Genomic DNA, 23,778 nt, shown 5'->3' on the forward strand with positions numbered 1-23,778 from the left:
GCATCTTTTAGCAGCTCGTGTCTTTGTGAATAACAAGATGCAGTGACTCAAGTAGGTGCTGGTTCTCCGAACTGCCCACCTGACTGCACTGAATATTTGTGAAGATCCCTGGCGCCCCATTTAAGGGTGGACTTGGTGCTTTCATTTTGTCTCGGAAGTCTAACAATTCCTCTTCTCTGATCCCTTCGGATTAGCGTTATGCCGTTTCAAGCGGCAGTGGAGGAACGGAGAGGTAAGACATAGCTTAAACTGGACATGAGAGCAACACTGGGAAACTTTTAAGATCCTGTTCAGGTGAAAGACTGGCTCACAGACTAAGCACAGCACATTTTTAATGAACCAGAACTAAGTGTTTGTCAGGGAATGAGACGAGTGAGTCTGGAATGGGTGCCATTTTGAGATTTCCTCAGTCCTATGTGACTCAAATACATATTTACATTTATTTATTTAGCAGATGCTTTTCTCCAGAGCAGCTTCCAATGAACTCTATCTAGTGTTATCAGCCCACCCACCTTATTCACCTCGGTGACTTACACTGCTAGATACACTACTTGCACTGGGTCACTCATCCATACATCAGTGGAACACACACACTCTCTCTGTCACTCACACACTATGGCTGAACTTGAGCAGCATGTCTTTGGACTGTGGGAGGAAACCAGAGCACCTAGAGGAAACTCACACAGGCAGAACATGCAAACTCCACACATATTGAGCGACCGTGCCGCCCATATATAGCTAGACACGTTTTTTTGGCATCATATCCTTTCCTGAACTGTAAAGGCTGAAGATTTGACACTGTTCAGCTCTAAAACCATAGTCTTTATTTGTCAGATTTGGGTTCAGGATTGGGTCTTGCCAGTGGTCAGTGCTTGACATGTGTGTTTCTAAACAGTCTCTATAAGCGATGAGTCCCTGGGCAGTTAGACCAACTCGGGAATTTGAAATTTGAATGAAAACTGACAAGATTTACAATTAATGGAAAAGCGGGCAGTTTTTCTTTTCCTAAACTTCTCAAGACTTGTAAGTCGAGACGAATGTATGTACAGGAGGTCCCCAATTTATGATGGGGTTACGTTCCGCGAAACCCATCATAAATTGAAAATATCCTAAGTCGAAAATGCATTTAATGCACCTAATACACACCTCTGTCTGACAGACTGAGAGATGTGGAACGCTGTTGCTGCCCAGCATCGCAAGAGAGTATCGCACCGCATATCGCTTGCCCGGGAAAAAAATCAAAATTCAAAATCTGAAGTACGGTTTCTAGTGGATGTCTATCGCCAGCTCACCATCGTAAAGTCGAAAAAATCGTAAGTCGAACCATCGTAAATCGAGGACCGCCTGTACTTATAGTTTTATGTGTTTGTGGCACCATTTAACGGGTCCGAAACGTTTATATGCACACTGAGGCTGGAGGGCAGTGGAAAGGCGTGAGAAGCTCAACCCAATGGACTGGGTTGCTCAGCGTTCCTTGGCAAAGACTGCAGTGCGACATCACTGCGGCGCCCAGTTCCCTTGTCGCATCTTTCCTGACTGTAGCTCGTCTTTTGAAATGCAGATTGTCTTGTTTCTCCCCGATGCATGCAGGATTAGGATTAGTTCATCAGTGCTCTGATTGTTCTGTGAAGATAAGCTTCCCCCAAACCAGTTACAGCAGATGACTGGAGGGGTTGGAAATACATTACTCTGTGTGTTAAATGCAGCCTCGCTAAGTTATGTAATCAGGCAGGAATTGCATATTTCATAACATGAATAGATGTGTGCTCACATTTTTGAATGAGGAACCAAAAAAATCCTTGGAGGCTTTCGTGCGAGAGTTTTTCATTCTAAATTGAATTTTGCGGGTTATGATTAGGAATGAATCGAATGCAATGAAAGCAATATTCCTGAAAATAAAAAAAAAAAAAATCTTAAATGCATCCATTAAGTAATTTTTTTCCTACGCATTATACACAAGAAATATTACAAGTGACAGACTGTAACTGGACCTGACCACACGAAGCACCCTGGCTTAATGTTTGGCAGGGTGATGACGTACTTCCTCTATGTGCAGAAAAAAAAAGAAACAATGGGCCATTTCAGCTACAGAGCACTTTGATAGTAGCAGCTGTCAATTGTACCAAATGGAAATCCAACGTTAGGTGACTGTCCAGATGAGTTGCGTTGGAATGACGGAACCCGGAGAGCGCCGTCTCAGCAGCTGTTCCTTCCATCAGTGTGTTCGTATGCTGCGAAGGAGTTCTCGTTGACTACCATCCAACGGCCTATCCAAAAAAGAGACAAACAATCTTTCTTGTGGGCTTTTCTGTGAACCAGCATCCTTGTTAGATACTACAATTTTGCCATTTTCGCAACAACACACGTCAAATTGCAAAAATGACCTGGAGACACTTTTCTCGTCAGAAACGTCGTTCATGCTTTAAGAAAATTATCTGAAGTTCCAGGCGTTTAACAAAGCGGTCGTGTGATGTATTTCGGTTTAATACGTTCCACGATGTGCACCGGGATGAAAGTCTATATAACTTAGGCCCGCTTGAAGGAAGGTTCAGTACCCCTGACACAGATGATCATATCAGTTGTTGAATTTTCTTTAATAAAGAAAGTTCATCAAGCTTTTGCCCCAAAGGGTTTAGATATGGCAGCTATAGGAATTATCTTTACTGTCGAGGTGTTATTGTTCTCCCTAAGTCTTTAGTGATAGAGCTGATTGCAGCATTGGGTTTTCTGAAAGGTCCTGAAGAAGGGAACTATGATATAAAGATTAATGTCTAGAAAACAAGCCCAGTTCTCCAGAGAAGAAAACAAATTAGAGATGATATTTGTTACTTTGCGGTTTATCTCTGGCCAGTTTTTTCCCAGCTCTCTGGTGATGAAGCCATAAGTAATAAAACCCACAAAAAACTTTGTGCTATAAAAATTATTTAGCTAAATAGATTTTGGCATAAATATCAGCTCTGCTGGGAACAGCTGGGTTCTTTTATCATTTTCATAATCACACTGATTTATTGTAACGACAAAAAACGCTGCGTGACTATTTGGTCCTTGTCAGACGAGAAGAAAGCTTGGAACATCTTGCTTCCCCTTCTTCGTGAAGCATTGCCAGACTGATCCTGCTCTCTGTCGGAGCAAATTGACTCTCGGTGGACTGCCGCAACTGTAAGATTAATGACGTGGATGAATGTATATTATCCTTTCAAATTTAAGTCCTGTAAGCATCTCGGAATCGTTCCAGGAGACCGGTTTGTAAAATATATATTTTAAATTGTACATGTATGTCATGCTGTCCATTAATGTTCTCAAATTAGATATGTAGTAGATATATAGTCTTCCTTAAAAGGTCATAATAGTGGCGCGTAGAGCGGACTGGAGACCTGGGTGTGGACCCAATCGCGGGATCATTTATTGCAAAGAAACAAGGAGCAAAGCAATACTCATAGTCTGGGACAAGCATGATTAAATCCGAGGTGCAAATGTGGTCCGAGAATAGAATCCGAAGTGCGCTCGATGAAGCGAAGCGACGTTCGATGCCGTAGGAGACAGGAACAGGGACGTGGAGACGGGCGAGGGAACAAGGAGGGAGATGCACGGAGAAGGACAGGTAAGGTGCTGTGGAAGTGTCATGAACGCATGAGGGGCGGTTGTCTCAAAGAGATTCCGCAACCGGGAAGCGGCGGACTGGTGCTCTTTATACCCGGCTGCGTTAATTGTGACCAGGTGCTTGTGGTTGTGCTGCGGGCGTGGGCGTGACAAATAGATGTTGTTCACTTCCTTCTTGCTTTACAGTCCCCATCACAACAGCCACAAACAGTCATCTGTGCTACAAGCAGTGTTTTTTGAACGGTATTAGACCCGCAGGACAGAGTCCCACATTATGAATAGTAATGTGGGGGTAAACATGGGTGACAAAGGCAGATAACGTCTATTCACCTGCTCTTTCTCAGCTGCAAGGGGGTCTGTCTAATGCCGTGTTCATGAAAACAAGCGTCACGGGGGCGGTCAGAAGGAGGTGCTTAAATATATGCTTCAGGTATACAGTTGACCCTTGAACAACGCGGGGGGTTACGGGCACCGATCCCCCGTGCGGTCGAAAACCCATTTAAAGCTTTCGATTCCCCAAAAACTTAACTACTAAAAGCCTACTGTTGACCGGAAGCCTTACCAATAACATAAACAGTCGATTAACACATATTTTGTTTGCTATATATATTATATATTGTATTCTTACAATAAAGTAAGCTAGAGAAAAGAAAATGTTAAGAAAATCAAAAGGAAGAAAAAATACATTTACATTACTGACTGTATTTATCTATACCGTAAGTTTACATAGTCTGTTTACAAGATGAATTGTCTCTCAGTACGTACATCAATATTGTCTTATATGATACAAAGCACTGTTAATGTTATATGTATTACATCTATATTTTATGGTAGTAAATAATAAAATAGAGTACACTTTGTCCGAACCGCTTGTCCCATGCGGGGTCGCGGGGAGCCGGAGCCGGAGCCTAACCCGGCAACACAGGGCGTAAGGCCGGAGGGGGAGGGGACACACCCAGGACGGGACGCCGGTCCGTCGCAAGGCACCCCAAGCGGGACTCGAACCCCACACCCACCAGAGAGCAGGACCCGGTCCAACCCACTGCGCCACCGCACCCCCCATAAAATAGACTCGTATCTACATATATTTTATGCATTCATGACATACCTAACTTTTTTTCCAATATTTCGAGGCTGCGCACCTCGTCTGCAAGTTTTTTCAAATTGTCGCAAATCTCCAAAAAATGTTCCCATATATTTTTTAGAAAAAAATCCACGTATAAGTGGACCCACGCAGTTCAAAACCGTGTTGTTCAAGGGTGAACTATATTTACAGTTTACAGGTTTTGCCAGTGAAGCGGAGAAAGAATGTTGTCGGTTCTGATCTCAACCTCAGTGTGGAAAAGTGTTTTGGTTTGGTTATCGGAAAGCTCAAGTCTCAGACCAGGTTCATATCTGAGTCGCAACTATGCTGCAGCACCATTGAGCTTACTCTTTCTCTCAGTAAACGTCGCTTTGCAAATGAATGAAACCGCGACTCAAGACAGCCATCCTTACTGTCGGCCGGGGTGATTTGCAGAAGCAAGGGCGCGGAGAACTCGAGAAGTAGATCTGTCTAAATCTTGAGAGCCAGAGGTACAGGAGCAGACTTTCTCCCCTATTTATTTGTGGTTCAGTTAAAACTAAATATTTGTGGTAACCCTACATCATCTGGTGTTCTAGCCAATTGACTGGAAACAGAACTCAACAGTCCTAATGTACTCAGTTATTAATCCATGGCCTTTTCTGTGATTGAATGCCTACTTTGACCAATTTCTACAGTTCCCTTATTTCCTCGTAATTTTGTGCCCCCGACCCTTCTTCCAGGAGACTACGTTGTGCTGACTGTCTTCTTTGAGCTGAGCAGGAGGATGGGCTACTTCACCATCCAGACGTATATCCCCTGCACCCTCATTGTTGTCCTCTCCTGGGTGTCCTTCTGGATCAACAAGGATGCTGTGCCAGCAAGGACATCTTTAGGTGAAAAAAAGAAACTCAGCAAACTACTGTACCTTCCATCGGTGGAATTTCCTGATCTAATCATTTCCTTCCTCCTAAAGAAGGCTAGACCAGTCTTCCTCGAACCTGACCCATAGTAGGAGCACAGAGAAGATGATTTATAACATATTTATTCCTTCATTGCATCTCTGTTATACCAGTGTTTTTATCTCAAGGCAATATTATTCTGTCCCCTCTCTTAAAAAGAAGTCTTGAAATTCCCACTATTGCTCATAAGTGACTGCAACAGAAGTAGCTACTGTTTGGAATCACAGTATTAAAAATTTGGAATATATCAAACACAATCTTCTGAATCTTTCTCAACACAATATATAGAGAAGAGAGAAAACCACAAGATTTTTAGTATTTTGCATCTTTCCAGAACAACCGGTGATGTTAACATTAATGACATTTTCATAGAAACATTCAGACAGATTGTAAAAGGAGAGACTTGGTAGCTGGTAGGGATTAATAATTTTGATGTCATTGTTTTTCCTCTTAGTATTATCATATTTTATATTTGTTATTATCATATTTAATATTTATTATTGTATAATAATATTGTAATAATATTGTAATATTTATTATTGTACCGTCTTTTGGTATTTTAATGCAGCATGTATGACGGTATTAACGTTAAATTAAAAAATCTGTCATTCTTTTACATTTTGTTCTTTCAACTGCATGATCCTGAGGATCTTGAGACACTTTTCTATGCAATCTTTGTTTAATTCATTTAAGGGTCGTTCTGCGGTCATCCTGTTCCTCACAGTTCAGAACACATCACACCAGATGGTCCACCGTAATGCTTCTTGGATTGATCTCAAGGGCTGAGGGATGCGGAATGAGATGGCCTGTGACTACTGATTTTGGCCTTTCCCACAGAATTACATACACCGTGATCCCATGGCTTGCCAGTAGCATGACTGTCATTTTAATGTATTTGTTTTCCTGATTCGGTGTGTGCAGTAATTGTTAATTTATCATTTTATTCCATCTGACATTATGCTGGCACAACCAAAATTATTTTATAGGTCACGCCATGTTTGTAACCTCGTAACACGTGTGCCGTTAAGGTCTCGATCTTTGGTTCCGTTTTCTAACAGAGCCTGAAATAGACAATTGGTTTAATGTCTTTGAATGGACTCTGTATCCCTTCATTGCTGACTGAGAGAAGTGGAAATAGCCATGTTTCTATTTCTTTAAAGAAAGACTCAGAGCTGTGACATCAGTCCCAAATGAGCCTATAGTGTCATTACAGTCATACAGTTATACATACTACAGTCATACATACATACATACAGTCATACATACAGTCATACATACTACAGTTATAGTGTCATTGACCCTTGAACAACACGGGTTTTAACTGCACGGGTCCACTTATACTTGCACTTTTTTCAATAAATATATGGAAAATTTTTTTGGAGATCTGTGGCAATTTGAAAAAACTCGCAAACGAACCACGTAGCCTAGAAATATCGAAAAAATTAAGAAAAAGTCAGGTGTCATGAATACAAAAAATATATGTAGATACTAGTCTATTTTATCATTTACTACCGTAAATATATGCATAATATGTATAACATCTACGGTGTTTTGTATCACATAAGACAATATTAGTGTACTGACAGACAGACAGACAGACAATTCATCTTTTAAACAGACAACGTAAACTTGCGGTATCTATTTTCTCTAGCTTACTTTATTGTAAAAATACAGTAAATAATACATACTGTATAACATACAAAATCAGACAGCTATTAGAATAGTGGTTAGAGCTGTTGCCTTTGGACCCAAAAAGGTCCTAGGTTTATTCTCCACCTCTGGCTATAGTACCCTTGAGGAAGGTACTTACCCTAAATTGTTTCGGTAAGAACGACCCAGGTGTATAAATGGGTAAATAATTGTAAGCTTGTAATAATTCTAACCTTAACAGTATAAGTCGCTTTGGAGAAAAGTGTCAGATAAATGTAAATGTAAAATATGTGTTAATCTACTGTTTATGTTATTGGTAAGGCTTCTGGTCAACAGTAGGCTATTAGTAGTTCAGTTTTGGGGAGTCAAAAGTTATACATGGATTTTCGACTGCATGGGGGGTCGGTGCCCCTAAGTCCTGCGCTGTTCAAGGGTCAACTGCATATGTTTAGAAATGCCATGTAAAATTCTGTAAAATATAAAGCATATAATATGTCTAAAAACAATTTAGTGTGCAATCAGTACATTTAAGAAATATTTTTCAAAGTTTTCAGGCCTTTCAAATAAACTCCAGCTTTTCTTTTGTGAAGTGCTGCTTTCGTTTTTGTTTAGATAGCCGCCTTACCATCATTGTCATTCCTTTGAGGCACTTGTGACTGTCTGGCTTGTCTCTTTGCAGGCATTACCACCGTGCTGACCATGACCACCCTCAGCACAATTGCCAGAAAGTCCCTCCCCAAGGTCTCCTACGTGACAGCCATGGACCTCTTTGTGTCCGTTTGCTTCATTTTCGTCTTTGCCGCTCTGATTGAGTACGGGACGCTCCACTACTTTGTGAGCAACAGAAAGCCCAGCCAGAAAAAGGACAAGAAGAAGAAAAACCCGGTGAGTTTTGAACCAAATTGTGACATTTGATCCTTAAATCAGTCGTTGCACATTACATCATGACAGCAGCTTCATGAAAAGATACCATTTATTTTAAACGGTACTTCTTTCTATAGATATAATTACTTTCTGTTTTTGACATGAGTTTCTGTGTACCCTGATATTAATTACTGGCTTCAAAATGTAATTTAATTTCAGTGTTGAATTAAAATGGCAAGATGCTAATGATCAATTCGATAGCAAGTGCATCTGGAGTTCATATTACAGATAGATTAAAAGGATTAAAAAGATTCAATCTGTGGTGTACCTTGTGAACTTTCTCTCCTTTTTCTTTAGATAAAAATAAATTTCACATTAGAACACTTCTTAGAGAGACTGGAGGTGCTGCTGATTTTTTTTTTCTAACTATTTTGGCCTTTCCTTGGATGGCGACTAGAGGATGAATGTTAGTCTGAGGCGCTACCAAAAGTGTGGGGGGTTGGTGGGTGCACTGAGTACACTAGAGTACATTACATTACAGAGCTGTAAATACACGGGCTAGGATAGATTTAATTACTAAACTAACAGTTTTATATTTCTGTGCTTGTGTGATCTTTTAAAAGTATCTATTTCTTGATCATGCACATGTAATGGCAAAAAAATATGAATTTTAGTTTAGTTAACTAGTTCGTATTCTATCTGTGCTCATTGAAGATGTACATGTAATAATTTTTTTTTTATTATTGTAATTCACCAAGCGCAGGATCTATGCTAGTTTGCATCTAAATGGCTCATTTAAGTTAAACACTTTGACCATTTCACACAATATACTTTTCTTTTTTCAACCCCTGTATTAATTGCTGATGTCCAACAACTGAAGTGAATTCATATTTTTGATACTTATTGAATTTATTCAAAGAAAGCAAATTATACATGCACCCATCTACCATTATATGGACAGTTGATATATGAGCATTTGTTTTCTGGACTTTGATTATTTGTACCATTGGTCCAAGTACAAGAACTTTTGCGGTACAGGTCCCTACTGGGACTTTTCTGTCTCTAGGTAAAGCCGTTCGGGTGATAAATCTCCAAGCGAACTGAATGGACCACCTGCTAAGATTGGCAGCTAGTCCCAGTGGAGGAGTACAAAAACAGCTGTGAGTTCGGGTTTTGGATTCTGGGAACAAATGCGTAATTTGTGTTTGTTTTGGTCTCATTATGGGCCCATGATGAATAGCGACTTGGTTACAGCTGTAGCCTTTCAGCCTGAGATCAAATCCTGCTCTTGCTAGAGTACTATAGTACAGTATGTTACTACATTCGAGCATGGTACTTACCCTAAAAGTGCTCCAGAGCCCACTTGCATACTTAATATATATCATGTTACATCATAGCCAAAGTCCAGAAAATGATCAACTATGCCCTCAGATTGCTCAAATTTCAACATCCAGTTTAACTTCTTTCACTCATATACTTCTTAGACAGTTGAAAAAAAGCTGTTAAAAATTAGTCTTGCACCACTGTTTCCATTTAAATGTGAAAATAGTCAGGAATCTTGTACTCTGCCGGAAGACTATTCATAACCCACTATACCCGTAACCACCCTTTTTTGATAACGCTGATATGTTCATTGCTTTTAAGAAAAATGTCTGTTAAATGAATAAATATACAGGTGGTCCTCGACTTATGACATATGCCACTTACCACCTGGATTTACAACAGTCATCCCATCAACCTTATTATATTGTTTCTGAATCCCAATGTTTAGTTACAAAGGGCATAAATGACCACTTGATCCACTGTATGATAACATTTGTTGGAGAGGCTATAACCAGGCACCCATATCAATTACTGATTGTCAGTGTGTCTAACAGCATTTTTTTTTTGTTGACAGAAACTTGGTTTTATTTTCCATTAAAGTTCCTGTTTTTATTGATGATCAAGAGAAAACACGAGTAGTCCAGTGGTGCAGAAAAGAGATACAGAAATGAAAAAAATAATAATACATTATGAAAATATAATTATAATGTTGTATTGCATATACAACCACAGCTAATGCTGTTTTTACCTTAATATTCCACGTTAGTATTTTTTTTACCTGAATAATGTGTGAGATGGTGAAAATATATAACAAAGCCCTATTATGCAACATGGAATTCATCCGTGTTGATTGTTCATATGCCTTTATGGTTCATATAATGCAGGTGGTCCCCGATTTACAATGATTCGATTATTATTTTTTCGACTTTACAATGGTGAGCTGGTGATAGACATTCAGTAGAAACTGTACTTCGAATTTTGAATTTCGATTTTTTTTCCCGGGCAAGCGATACGCGGTGCGATAATTCTCTCGCGATGCTGGTCAGCGGCAGCGATCCACATCTCCCAGTCTGTCATGCAGAGGTGTGCATTAAATGTATTTTCATATTACAATATTTTCGACTTATGATGGGTTTCGCGGAACGTAACCCCACCGTAAATCGGGGACCACCTGTACAATATAAACGGATTTGCGACTTACGACTAAGTCGGCTCAGCGAGGTTGTCAGAATAGAACCTTGTTGTAAGTCAAGGACTACCTTTAAATGTACTTTCTAAATGATATTTTGTGAACCCCAGAACAAACTAAAATTTTCTTTATAAGAAATGCTGGGAACAGCTTCTTCGGCATCAGGAAGTTCATCTTACGGACAGATAATGAGGAACAAATTACGTCGAATGGAAGGTGGATGGGTGTGCATATATTGTTTCTTTTAAAACGTCTCTGTTTTTGTGGATAAACTACAGACGGATCGATAAGATAGAAATCAGTCAGACCTGGGAATAGTACAACCTCTGAGATTTTATGTTTTTTAAATATTTACATAAACAAGATCCTGTATGGCAGACTAAACAGAACTTACTTTGCTAATATTTGCTGTAATTTGCATTAGGCTGCACCCCTGAGGTCGGCGCCGATAAAGTTCCTCATCCGCAAACTACTTTGTGCAAAACGTCTAGTGGAAGCGAACCTAGTCTTGATTCAGATGCATCCTGATTCCAGTGTTTCCTGTACATTTTTCTTCTCATACTGTATGTCACCTTCTCCACTTCCAGTCCAATGACAGATTATCAAAGTGTGTGACTTTCTGTTTGTTTTACGTTCCTTCTTTTGTCGTTCTCTTCTAACGCCACACATTCTTTGTTTCCCGTGTGAATTTAAGCTCCTCCGGCTGTTTTCCTCAAAGGTATATTGCTTGTGTCCGTACGGAGATTATTGCATATTGCATGTGTCTACTGCACTTGGCCTCTTTAGTCACGCGCACGCCACTGCTTCTGGTCTCGTGTCTCTCACACTGTGACACACACACATGCTGACTACCCTCCAACAGCAGTGCAATAAATTGAACAACAGTGTTTCCTGGAACGATTATATTCAGTAAGATCTATTTACAGTATACAGATGTCATTTTGACAATAAATTGTCGACTCTTCACTTCTGTCAACAGACGTTTACGCCTTCACTTTTGACTTAGACAAATGCTTAATTATAAACCGTAAAGGTTTTATTACATGTGCCTGGCTCCTGTGCTGTGTCGACTTTCTGCTGTTACCTGGCAGCAGAAATAAATTATTCTTTGCTTGGCTGGTCATGTAGAAGGCTAACTGTGTTGTTTATGAGGTCATTTACTCTTGCTATTGTCAGCAAAGCCTCAACCGACTGAAATAGACAACACCATGTGAAGCCTCATTAGCTGCCATCAGTTTTAGAATGGGTCACGTCCCCAAGCTCAAAGTGCACAGCATACTCATAGGAGCGATGCCAGGAGGCACCAGCAATCATGGGATAGAGTCACTGTTCAAATCCAGAACGTCTTGGCTGGAAAGAAAATCATAATATGTTCATTTTTGAAATCATTAAACCATAAGCGCTTTTATACTGATTTTTTCCCATGAGGTTATAGCATGGCTGAGCAGCGACAGTGGTGAGAATGTGGACCTTTAATTTAAGGGCTGGGGTGCTTGAGCCAGGTATTTACTTTGAATCGCTCCAGGAAAACCTATGCTTATAGGAATGGCAAAATTGTAATTTGAACTAGATAAATGTGCCAGCTGAGAATAATAATAATAATAATAATAATAATAATAATAATTTATTGATCGAGATTTGAATTTGTGACAAAGGCCCCTCAGCTTTACCCTGCTCTCTTCCCTGGAGGTTTTCTTTCTTGCCCAGTTAAAGATGCCACTTTGATGTTTTTTTTTTTCTTTTCTTTTCTTGCCCTATGTTCCTGGTGTCTGTGGCCGGTCTGTGATTTTGCACTGCTGTGCTTCAGCTTTCACCAGCTCCTAGGGTGACCCTTTGAGAACTGAGCCATGTCCCAGACCCCCAGTTGCAGTATCTGCCAGCCCGCCAAAATCTCCCAATTCTGTCCCTGCGACAAAGCTGGGAGGCCAATTTTCCAAAGGGTTCTCAAGAACCTTGTATACTAGTGCTGGGCAATTTTCAGAGGAGGGGAGTGGTGAGAAAAAGGAAGTGTATTAGCTACTGAGTCGCTTTCCTCTAAATATATTTGAATGAACGAAAGTTACGAAATCATAAAAGCACCTGATACACTAAAATAGTTAAAAAATATAAAAAAACAAACCTTACCATGCATTACTGCCAGTATAAAATTACCAGAATGGCAGGTCAAAGCTTATTCTGAAAGCACATTTAATTTACATTTTTACTTTATATAGCTCCTTAAAGCAGTTATTTCTGAGCAATTAATTATTAATAATTATTTAAAAATATTTGTTTAATAATTAATTTTAATTAATACTACAAAACATTAAAAAAAAATATGAAGTTTCAAATGAACACAAATTCCTGCTTAACTTAAGGTTATCAGCCCTCTACTATTTAATTGTTCGATTACAGAGATTTATTTAAATTGCTAAATAATCCTAACCCTAAGAATAAAATCATTAAGAAACATCATTACTTTTTATTTGCATGATTCTGTTACTTAGATAACAATAATTTGGTTTAATACAGTTGAAAAATTTCACTGAGCGTCAACTAACGCCTTTGGTTTAACGTGATTCAAATTGTACAATGCATTCAATCAAAACCGCAATCAAGGCTGAGCAATTAAGAGCCCAGCTGGAAAGACAACCAAAATACTGTATAGCTTCGGATGAATAGCCATGCCCAACCCTTCTCTAAACGCCGCACAGTCAGTACAGCATTAGCATGTACTGTCACATCCAGCTATGAAAGTACATATTAGCAGGCTTGTTGAATTTGATTGTGTGATTTGCTGAAATGATGACATTAATTTAGTGTCACCTGCAAACTGAAGAAAGAGCAGATTTGTCACAGTGAATAATGACACATTTTCATTATGGATATAGTTCAAGAACATTACCGTTTTGCTCTCAGTTCACATAAACTGAAATTTGATTCAAAATAATTTGCACTAAAATACTGAAAAGTTTACGGTGTGCCTCTTATCTGTTCCGACAGCTTTGTAGCACACTGTGCTAAAGCATTTGTTATACGTTGCCATATTAGAGCAAAGGTTATGAATTGGCCAGCACTAGCATCATATATCTGCTAAATAAAGAGCAGCAATTCCTAAGAAATATCTGGCAGATTTATCATGGGTTTTGCCCAGAGGTGCAATTTGCATCCTTTCTTCCACAATAAAAAAACCAGACCAAGCTGAAAGCCACTCAAATTGAATTAGATTGTGCTTGTTTCACTTTTGTGTTCTGTTGACAAGATAAGGTGCAAATTGCATTTTGTAAAGGAAAAACGAAATGGAGATAAATCAGCCCAACACCCATCACTCCCTTCCTGTCCGTTTCCCACCCCGGTCCCCGATGGTTCGTGGCAAGTAGGGAATTATTCTTTCCCTTCTCTCCCTGGGAAAAACAGACACCTACAGTGGACATCCGCCCCAGGTCTGCCACCGCCATCCAGATGAACAACGCCACTCACATGCAGGAGCGGGACGAGGAGTATGGCTATGAGTGCCTGGACGGCAAGGACTGCACCAGCTTCTTCTGCTGCTTCGAGGACTGCCGTTCGGGGGCCTGGCGGCACGGGCGCTTGCACATCCGCATCGCCAAAATAGACTCCTATGCCCGCATCTTTTTCCCCACCGCTTTCGGTCTCTTCAACCTAGTCTACTGGGTCTCCTATCTCTATCTCTAGGTCCATATGTAGCTGGCCTTACTGTATTCTGGCAAAACCTTACTTTGTTTTTTGGTCTCCTGAAAGTGAACAAAAAGCTTGCAGCTAGTCTGTTTCGTTTTGTATGTGTTTAGTTCATTTGCACATGTGCAGTTTTGAAACCAGCTTCTGGTTGGTTGGGTGGGTCAAGCAAAATTTGTAGCAAAACCAAATAGGAGTGAAAGGGCAATAGTACGTCTTTGAATTCTTCAAATGCAAAGTGAGGTTGACTCAAAGCAAGTGTTCCGTCATCCTTTGCAGTCTCACCGTTGCACGGCTGCTTTTGGTCAGGCAGCATGGTGAGTTGACATCTGCAGGTGGAAATGTTACCGTGTGGGCTGTCTTAGCCCAAAATTATTGCTGGGCAAATTTTACAGTGGAATAGCACAATACATCCATTATCGAATGATTAAATGATTAAAATCCGTATTTCTCTAGTGATAGACCTTATTTTGTAGAATAATTCAAACATCCCATCATATCCCCCTACCACGTCATTTCATTAAGTAACAAATAACTCTGAAAGTACCTAACTGTCGAAGTACATTTAGGAATAAGAAATGTTGATAATATCTGAAAGATTTCTTGACCTAAAGTTTGCAAGAAAGTGACTTTAACCAAGGATGGAAAAACATGTTCTACAGTCCATTGTTCCCACTGTATATATTTTACTATTTAATACTTTTTAGTGATTTATATTTATCGCATGCACCTTTCAGGCCAAAAATTAACTTGCATCAAGGTCTTCTGATGTTGTCAAGAGCAAAGAGGCATTTGTAAGTAAAACTGAAAGAAATTGTTCCTTTCTAATAAGGAGTTAAAATGTAAGCATAATAAAGCTTTATTTATTGTCCCGTAGGCTTTGGATCACCTGTGAGTTTTGCACTTGAATCTCTATTACTGTAATTACAGCCCTAAAGGTTTCTTTCTCTTTCTTGTTACGTGTAGTGTTAGAACATGCTGCAGTTCTGAAAATGCATCCTATACCTTACAAACATTGTCACCATTAAAATTACAAAAGAAACTCGGAAAATATTCAGCATTTATTTTCCAAAGGAACGTTTACGTATTAACTCTTTGCCTAATTTCCCTGCCTTTTGCCTTTTCAACATTAAAATTCTCTTGTGGGACTGAAAATGAAAATGAAAGATTAAAACAATTTTCCCAAGATTTCAAGAAACAACTTAGTAAGAGTTTTTACCTTAATACAAAAATACTTAATATGTAAACTAATTGTATTTTTACCACATCTTCCTTCTCCGCCATATATGCATGTTGTGACTTGAATAGTAAACCGTCAAGGTGGGAGCTGTGGCTCAGTAAGCACACCTAGAAGACTACTATTCTATACAGAGAAGGTTTAGTGGTTTTCTGTAACTGTAGAGTTTTGCCTTCTCTACAGGGTGGGATTTTCAACTATAGTCCTGGCAGATCCATTTATACCCAGGTTTTTGTTCTGTTAATTCTGACCGAGTGGCATGTCATTCAAATTGATTCAAACTTGTTAACAAACTAAAAACAACTACGTAACAGAGGACAGTTCCACGAGTAAATAATGACCATTGTATTAAAACGTAATTACGTTTACGTTTCTTTATTTGGCAGATGCTTTTCTACAAAGCAACTTCTTGTCAACATAATGTAGTGTTATCAGCCCACACCTTATTCACCAAGGTGACTTACACTGCTAGATAAACTACTTAGCATGGGTCACTTATCCATATACCAGGGAAACACACTATGATTATGATATATATTCATATATAATTAATACGATTTGAACTTGTGGCAGTGTCTTCAGTTTTACTAGTCCTCCTTAGTACATTTGACTTGACATAATTTAAAAAAAAAAAACACTCAATAAACACTTTTAACTCGTTCAGCAATCAACTGAGCACTGGGCAAAATATATCTTAAGAACTCAGGTGGAACAATGACTGGCATATGGAGAGTCGGCACAAGGTCCACAAGTGACTCAACGAAACAAGTCATAAAATGAGATTCCTGGTCGCATCAGTCATGTTTGCTTTGAATTAAAAAATTTTCTTTACCTTTAAAGAACTAAATTTTGGGCTTTTATTGGAATCCCCTTTAACTTACAGGGTTTACGGGAACAAACAGCATTAATTACGATTAATTGCCTCAAATCCTTTCTACATCTAAATATTTATTTCTTTACTAATTTATTTTTGGCTTGATATCACTAGTTCAAACATATCATGAGCGAGTGCAGATAATGATCGCAATCATTAATTTAAAAAGAATGCTAAAGCCGACACGAAAGACAGAAATACAGTATTTTATGTGGATATGTGTAGAAAGCACAGAAATGGTATATTTCTCCACTTTTCTCCAAAGTGACTTACTATGTTGAGCTACCTACCTGTATCATTGCTATGAGCTTATGCAGTGCTTTGTGGAGAGTGTTTGTATTTTTGTAATATCTGCATCCTAACAACATACTTGAAGCCTGAATGGAAAGGAAACGGGAAGGGATGAATTAGCCTTAGCCCCATAAAAACACTGTGGAAAATAAAATGATAAAAGCACTTAAAAGGTAAAAAAAAAAAAAAAAATGTTCAGAGTTCTTAAACCTTAAAAAAAGTTTTGTTTTTCTTCTTTAATTTTTGGAATGAATTTCATCAGTCAAGCTTCAATTTTCTTGTATCCTTTATGTGTCAGAAATTGTAACATTATGAGGAATATGCAGCATGGAAATGCCCATAATTTACGATCAAGTAAAACTTACCAGTTTGGCATGGTACAGTGAACTGCTGGAAGCTGTAGGGCTAAATTACTGTAAAACTCTATGTACGTTTATGATCTTTTTCCTGTATTTCTTGAGAATCCTTTTTTTTTCTGTATTAGGAATTTTATTAAGAATTTATGAAACCCATTTCCAAACACAGGAGAAGAATTTCATCAGATTAGAGAAATACATTGAAAAGTAAAAAATAGTCCCGATCAACTAACTTTCACTAATTTTTTTTTTTTTTATTAATCCATGGTTTACTTTTCTTTTTTGAAATGTCACATTGTGCTTTTTTACATTACTCACCTGCATTCCCTCTGATTGTGTACTTATTCAAAGGAAAACCAAGTTCTGGTTATTGCAAAATTGTGGGGAGGATGCCAGGGGCTAGTTTTTTCAGAAAATTGACTTTGAATCTGCAGGGAAAAAGCTTGAAAACAATTCCGTTAACCATAATTTCTATATGACATTAGACTGTAACTGTCAGAGGTAGGGCTTGAGTGGTCATCCTGTTTGTTTTTTAGTACTCCTAGGTTGTCTTATGTATTATATTCACTTCGCCAAGATTCGTTTCTGTACCTGTGATGTTTAAAGTGAACATGCTTTCTCAAGTTAAAAAAAAGAACATGTATGCGTTCCGGAGAAAAAAGTTACTATATATTTTCCCCATTATTGTTTTTTATGATGCAGTATATGGGAATGTACATGTTTCAAAAATATATTGGAAGTGCCAAAATCAAAAGCAATTTTATATTTAATACATTTACAATGTATTAAATTTACAATTTACAGTTTTACATTTAATTTGCCGATGCACTCTAAATTGTATTTATGATGTCAAGTCTGAATTATAATATAAAGTCCTAATGTGAAAACAACGTATTTGTTGAAATGCTTTCAGCAGTACTAGCACTTCTAACATAATTGACAGAAAGCTAGCATGGATCATACCAGAATTTTAGTCATTTAAAACAATGTTTCTAAGACATTGAAAATGGACATGTTCTTTATCCTAACTTAACTCATTTGTTAGTGTTTATTCTATGCATAACCATATTTTTGGTTTTCAACACAAGCCTGTGCTGTATGGGATTATAATTTTGTATTAGATCCTATACATACGATGAGTAGGTTCGTGATTCTGAATGTCATAGTTATTTTTGGACACTGCATCTAAAAATATTTACATTCTTGCCAACGCTCATGATTTAAAAAATAAAATTAAAAAAAAAAAGTATTGTTCTAAGGTCACAGAACACTGAAGGCACAGAAAGGCTTTTATTAAGAAAAACGACTAACGGAACCTACATGGGGAGCACATGTAAATAATTTATTTAGCTAAATATTCTAATGTCAGACAGCTACACGATTCATCAGGTCTACTATTTATCTTGTACAAAACCTTAATGTTTAAATATCAAGACTAAATGGAAAAACAGAAAGGATTTTGTTTTGAAATACTGCAAATAACACAAAGGCTGTTGTTTTGAAATACTTCAAATATGAAGTACTGGGGGAGCATGTAAATAATTTATATAGTTAAATATTCTGATGTCAGACAGCTATACAGTCCATCACACCGAAGAGTCAGTAAACTGCAACTCTTCAAAAGCAGAACGAGGAAAAGCAGTTCAGTTCGTAGTTAGTATGTACAGTACACTTGTTGGCTCACATACCAAATTGAAACGTGTAGTTCAGACCTTCATAATATATTGTATGTACTGGGAAGAAAAAAAAAAAAAACATTTTCATAAAGGGAGCTGCATTCTGCTGTGGAATTTTACAATAAAAAATTGCATTTAACACGTCTGTCGCTGTGTTTTTGTCGGCTCCTTCTTTGCTGAAGGGCAGTGGTAAAAATGCGGACGCTCTGCTTGCTTTACCGTGTTTGATGTTGTGTTGGTTTTCCTTGCTGTGTTGTGCAGCCACACAGGTTATATGGCAAGTGTTTCCTGAAGATAGAGAGCTCAGAAAGATTTGCGTGACTGAGTATCTTAAACATAGTATGCAAAAATTCCGGAAACTGTGGGGATTATTTGTCTTTTCATCATATTGTACATTAAGTGTATCCAAATTATCTCACAATTTTCAGGCATTTCACCAATGTCTAATGTTCTATATTTCATAAATAACTAAGTATAAACTAACATAAATTGTTTGCTGTTTCTTGCACCGTTGGCATCAAATTTAAATTTCCATTGTCCTTTAGAGAATGTTTTCTTTATACCAAGTGAATTAAAAACAATACCTTGAGACATTCTCATACTTCCCCTCATTCCAAGGAAATGTAGCATTCATAAAATATATTCCTATTATCATCAGTTATCTCATAACTTTTAAAGGTAGTTACACATAAAAGGCTACCATAAAAGCTTGTTATTGTTTGAAAGAGAAATGACTAGAAGCTTAATTATGTTCCTTTTCATATCGATTTATGTATTTTCACAACACAGAATGATAATGTGATCCAATGAACCAATGCTGTAATCTAACAATGTGGAATCAAAGTCATTTTTGTAAAAAAAGGCACTGCACAAGTACGAAGCTCAATAGTTTCCCCCCAGCAAGTCATGTTAAGTAATAATTACGGGTGGCACGGTGGTACAACGAGTAGCGCTGCTGTCTCACAATGCCTGGGTGGTGCGACAGGATGTGGGGTTGATGCCCGCTCAGTCTGGATGCAGTTTACGTGTTCTCCCTGCGTCTGTGTGGGTTTCCTCCGGGTGCTCTGGTTTCCTCCCACACTCTGAAGACATGCTGTTCAGGTTCACCCATAGTGTGTGAGTGACAGAGCGAGTGTGTTCCACTGATGTATGGATGAGTGACCCATTGTAAGTAGTGTATCTAGCAGCGTAAGTCACTGCGGTGAATAAGGTGTGTGGGCTGATAACACTACACAGAGTTCATTGGAAGTTGCTTTGGAGAAAAGCATCTGCTAAGTAAATGTTAATATTCTAAAGTCTCAAGTACCATGGTGCATCATAATTTCATTCCTTTCAATGACTGTGACCTCCTAAACTGTTCTGCTGTCAGTAGTCTGTATTTTTGCAGAGCGGCTGTTAACAGACACAAATGTCTGGCTCATTAAAAGTCCAAAAGAAAAAAAAAATTGGGTCAGCTTGTAAAAGTGTCCATAAGAAGAGGGCTGCATTTCAGATGACCAAGCTGCCTTTGGGTGTCACCGAAACACTTCCCTCAGTGTGAATTGTGCGGACTGTTTGATGTGCATGTACAGCCTACTGTGCAGACCCCCCCCCCCACCCCCACCCTCGCCGCCGCTTTTCTCGTCCCAAGGGCCACGTCACAGCTGCCAGGCCTGGGACAGCAGTGGATCCCCCTGGTTATTACACAACATGCCTTCAAAGGGTGGCCTTTTCATTTGCAAGGATACTCAGTTCCAAGAGGACCTGGGACTGCAGGGCCCTTCCATCAATTATGCAACAAAAAACTCACTTTCCTGTGTGCCACCCGAATTTGCTCTTGACTTTTGGGTCCCTCTCAAGGTGAAGAAATGCCATGTTTTATTTGAAAGGTTCTACAGTTTGCATTATCCAGGGATCCAGGGAAGTACAAGCTTTTGCATTATGGTCTTTATATAAAATTCTGCAACCGTGACGCTCCCCAGGAGAAGAAAATTCGACAGTAGAAAAAGGATGTGTGTAAGTTTCCTAAGATATGATGTCAATAATTTATTGAATAAACTCATTCTTGCACACAGCACTTCCAAATCCATGCGGCAGCATTTTTTTTTTTTTTTTTTTCTGACGTAAGTTATTCAGCAAATTTTCCATTTAAAGTCAAACATTATTTTGGCTCATATAAAGTAGTCCCTGTTCTCACAATCAAGACGCAGCCGTAGGACTGAAATTGCCTTATTTGGGGAGGGTTGTTGCTATTTTGAAATGTTTCAGATATTTTTTGTACGTAACAAGGTCCTTCATCATTTCCGCTTTGCTACACTCACTCAGTCCAACATACCATTTTAGAGTGGTGAAATGAGGAGCCAAAGACTCACAAAGGGAGGGACACAACCTCTCTGCTGATGCCTGACAGGTCCATGAAGCCACTTTATATTAATTTGCTGTCTTAGTGGAATGGTGCCACTTTCTTCCTATGAGACTACGGGATACAAAGAGGGAAAGGTATAGTTTTGCATCCATCTGCGATATCCTAACCAGCCAGCACGCAGGAAATATGCTTCAGTCAACTGAAAACAAAAATCTTTTGAGGGCTTTGATTGATTTTTTAAAGAAATATGATAATCCAGGTACCCTTTCTCATTCAATAGCAAAAGATCTGCTGATGGTTTTGATTAAATCTAATTACTCTGTTATCTCATAATTACAGCAATCAATATCTTAACAAAATATTACATTTACGAAGTGCAATAAAGACTTTCAAATTTTTGACTGCTCGCCAGGAAGAAAACTTGATGGCTATCACAAATAAAGGACAATAAGCTATGGATTTCCCAACTGTTACTAAAGCGAGCAAGATGGTGGGCTGTGATCCACACATTGTTGAAGAGCAGCACATCAGCTGGGCAGCAGTTTCTTGAGCAGGAGACCTTTTTTTTTTTTTTTTTTTCCAGAAATTACCATTACTATTCCATAATCATAACATTTCAATTGTCAGGTTTGCTTGAAAAGTCCTATAGGGCAGCAGCACATTCAGTATTACATTATTATGTAATATATAGTATTACATTGTTTGACCATATGCACTATTATTATAGACAGTATAAGGAATATATAATGTAATGTAGGAAATTACTGTGACATACTGTCGGTTACCTTTCGTCGTCTGAGTGGAGGTTATGTTAATTGTAGATGGTTGTTTCTCGATAATCTTGCAATATTCCAACCATCATTTGCCTTGCAACTACAGTTTTTGATATACTGTCAGATCTATTTTAAATTAGGCTAATTTAATGTCAGAGGATTTTTGAAACTTCACATCTCCCATTTGCCCCCCACCCTCCTTCAAAAAGTGCTGAAAAAATGGAGGGAAACCAAATTTGTGTCTGCTTAGCCCTTTAAATAGCATCATGTTTTCCAGGTTATCTGCAGATTGCAGTTCCAGATGGATATCTTGACAATAAGCCTGGATAATTAATCCTTGTTTGTGAAGATTGTGTGAGTTTAAGAGAGGGCTGTTCAGTCAGATCCCCATGGCCTCAGTCAAACTGATACTGAACCCAGACATCTTAAACATTTTGGCACCAAGGGAAATGAGTGCAAGTAAAACCTGCATTAATGAGAAACCTAGACCAAATCATCTTTATTACCAAATATACCATACCAGTCAAAAGTTTAAGTACACCAGGGAAACCTGGGCAATACTTGTACAGGATAAATGGGGCAGAAGAGTCAAAGCAAAGCAATCCAAGTGCCCAACATTTCTCAGAATTTCTGTAGAAGAGCTGGGATGACATCTTGGCTAATTTCCTATTCAAACTTGTTAATCGAACACGTAAAAAAAAATGATTTTGTGCTCAAACTTTTGTCTTTTACTGTGTTGTGGGGTGACCAGTTGAAAAAAAATCATGCTGGATAAAAGCAAACTCAATCAAAAGGATCCTTTGCACTTCAAAGAATCTTTAAAGTTACCTAATTTAAGATTCCCAGAGTTAGTGTATACCACGATTACACCTTTTTCAATATTGCACACAAGTCCAACAGTTCTCAGTAGAAGCAGTAATTTTCCCGAAAGGCTGTGTCACATTATTACTCCTGTCTGTCTTTTCAGTGCTTGTCTCATATCCTTGATTCTCAAAGCCATGGAGAGAAATTAAAGAGTGTAAAATAATTAGGCGTGTGCAATCAGTAAAACTTTAAAAACTGTAGATGTTGACTTAAGCTTCAATATTTATGCTGCAGTCAAAGTTTTCCAGCACTATCGTTATCTCATATAAAAGTTTCCTTAAAGGAAGCTCACGTAATATTTTTAAAGGGACACTGTGAGCATCTAGTTTCCAGATGAAAAGATTGTAATTGGAAAATTATGGGAGGAACAGAGTAAACTTCATCTTTAATAAAGAAATACTGTATGTAATATGAAATTATATTTACTGTCAAAGCAAACTATATATGCAGTGGTTGTTATGAGTTTTATGTGTCTTTAGAATGATAACATAACCTTTATTGGAAGATCTGGAAATGTTTAAAAAAAAACGGCACATATGCAGTTAGAGTCTTGTTTTTGACTCAGTTTGTTTGAACAGCTCGTCTTAAGTGAAAATCTGAACTCCTTACTGCAATAATTTTTTGCGGACATGTTAACAAATTCAATCATAATTAAAGTTTCTCTGCGATTGCTCGGTTTCCTTGTGCTTACCTTCGTATTTTTTTAAAATGCTGAACGTTGCTAAACCTTACATCAGTGTTTTGTGAGTTTTGCAGTGTTTTCCTTTAGCGTCTCTACGCCGTCAAATTTGCATCGGAGGAGGCAAATAAACACATTTGGGCTTTGCCTTCATCGTTTGAAGTTCAAAGAAAAACCCCATGGTGATATCCTGTCTCACTTTGCTTATTAATTGAACCTCTGGCGACTCCGGCTTGAGCTCCTCAAATCGCAGTGTGCTCCATAACTTCGGTGTCCCAACACCCCCTCAAAAGCTGCTCCTGCGTCCCTAGAATCACACATCAGCTTGGTGGAAGCACGCCTGATGTCGTCAGCAGCC

General features: G+C 38.5%; 1 protein-coding gene across 2 annotated transcripts in view; it reads left to right on the top strand.

Moving 5' to 3' along the window:
* Window positions 1-15,432, top strand: part of gabrg2 (gamma-aminobutyric acid type A receptor subunit gamma2) — a 38,877-nt gene extending 23,445 nt beyond the window's left edge. Inside the window, exons 8-11 of one of the 2 annotated variants that reach the window (XM_018751695.2) lie at window positions 5,407-5,559; window positions 7,955-8,160; window positions 11,346-11,369; window positions 14,048-15,432. In XM_018751695.2, the coding sequence (XP_018607211.2) occupies window positions 5,407-5,559; window positions 7,955-8,160; window positions 11,346-11,369; window positions 14,048-14,326 (662 nt within the window). In that variant the 3' untranslated portion in view covers window positions 14,327-15,432. The remainder of the gene's footprint in view (window positions 1-5,406; window positions 5,560-7,954; window positions 8,161-11,345; window positions 11,370-14,047) is intronic. The other variant, XM_029251403.1, reaches the window with a different exon arrangement.
* Window positions 15,433-23,778: the final 8,346 nt, after the last annotated feature.

The sequence above is a fragment of the Scleropages formosus genome, chromosome 4 (assembly GCF_900964775.1).
Source record: "Scleropages formosus chromosome 4, fSclFor1.1, whole genome shotgun sequence".
Classification (NCBI taxonomy): domain Eukaryota; kingdom Metazoa; phylum Chordata; class Actinopteri; order Osteoglossiformes; family Osteoglossidae; genus Scleropages; species Scleropages formosus.